The 1,595-nt window shown below is 47.0% G+C and overlaps 1 protein-coding gene across 1 annotated transcript in view; it reads left to right on the plus strand.

Moving 5' to 3' along the window:
• Positions 1-82: 82 nt before the first annotated feature.
• HPGD (15-hydroxyprostaglandin dehydrogenase) overlaps positions 83-1,595 on the plus strand; it is a gene marked incomplete at both ends in the record, with an annotated part of 23,578 nt that continues 22,065 nt past the window's right edge. The window contains one exon of the mRNA XM_010176912.1: positions 83-206. Coding sequence (XP_010175214.1) covers positions 83-206 — 124 coding nt within the window. The remainder of the gene's footprint in view (positions 207-1,595) is intronic.

The following is a 1,595-nucleotide window of genomic DNA, read 5'->3' on the forward strand; positions in this document are numbered from 1 at the left end:
CCGGCAGCCCGGGGGCTCGACTCGGCTCTGCAGCCGTCTGTCCGTCCTTCTGCCGCTCAGCCTTTCCCTCCTTTCTGCCCAGGTAGCCCTGCTGGACCGCAACTCCGAGGCCGGGCAGGAGAGCAAGGCGGCCCTGGACGAGCAGTTCGAAGCGCAGAGGACGGTGTTCATCCCGTGCGACGTTACGGATCCGGAGCAGCTGAGAGGTAAGAACGGAGGAAACTGTCAGCGCTGCGCTCCGGCTCGGCTTGCAGAAACCTGAAAGAGCCCGGGCTGCTGCCCCCGTAAGTGTGCAATGAGGGTTTCTGGAGGACAGCGCACTCCCAATCGCTTCTGATAGTGGCTCAAAAAGGATTTGTTTCTGAACTTGCAGATGACAGGTATCACTACCAGCATGCCTGTATTTGTTTCCCCGTGTTACTTGGCGCATCGTAAAGAAAAGTCAGAGGAATCATTTCCATTGAGTGCTGTGTGTGATATTTTTGCATGAAAGCCTCTGCAGAAGATAATTGTTATTTTATGAGTAATATACATGAACTTTAAAGTGCAGACTTGCTTTTTACAAGGCTTCAGTACAGACTCCAAGCTGCATTCTCTCATCACGGGAGTAATAAATTCTGCTCCAGGTTGCAGTGCTCTTTCCATACAGCACACTTAATGTTCAATGCATGCTGCTGCAGCTGAAAGCAGAACTGGCAAAAGATGGTACACTGCTTCATCACGGTGTTAAACATGGATTGATAACATTTCACACACATTTTGCAGATGCAGGGAATGGCAAGCATCTTCCCTTATGTACAATTTGCATTTATGTTTCTACATGGTGAATAAATCATGTTCCCTATTAAGTTCTTAGAGTATCTTATAAAGTCGATGTACCCTTCACAGTATTTCATGACAGGCACATCACTTCATCAAAGTTTCATTATTAAAGAGATGCATTCATAGGTAGTGACTCAGATTTTGACATCATTTTTTTCAGTCCCCTTCCCTGAGATTCATTTGTGTCAGGCTAGATGTGAACACTTAGTGTTCTGCTTTTATTCACTATGCTTCACTGGCCGCTTTCTCAACGGTGGTGACTGAGCATATCCATTCCTCTTTCACAAAACATTGTAGCTAGGCCAGAATTCAGAAATACTGTTCACTGCTCTGAGCTAGCATGATTATGCCTAATTACAAAGCTTTACATCGGCTGACTGTAAGAGAGATGCTGGACTTTAAATTTGAGATCTGCTTTAATCAGCAAACAAAGTTTTTATCAGCTAGGTTGATTATTGACTTTTTCTCCAAGTGGGAGGAGTAACCTAGGAGCAAGAAAAGCATCCTAGGGGTAGGAATAGCATGTGTTGCAGCGTGGGTGTTACCCCGGTGAGCTTTCTCTCAGAATTCCTCCTCCCTTTAGTGCCAGGCTAGTGCAGGACCAACAGGGTGTGCACTGGGAGCTGGAACGAGCAGGACGAGACAGGGAGGGAGATTTGGGAATCGAGGTAGCAGGAACAGAGCAATCACAACAGGATCAGAATGGGCTCTAGCACGGAGCGAGAGCAAGAATGGGTGGCTGCTGCTTATGCTTCTCTGACACTGCATTATTC

The sequence above is a fragment of the Antrostomus carolinensis genome, unplaced genomic scaffold (assembly GCF_000700745.2).
Source record: "Antrostomus carolinensis isolate BGI_N321 unplaced genomic scaffold, ASM70074v2 scaffold18080, whole genome shotgun sequence".
NCBI lineage: Eukaryota > Metazoa > Chordata > Aves > Caprimulgiformes > Caprimulgidae > Antrostomus > Antrostomus carolinensis.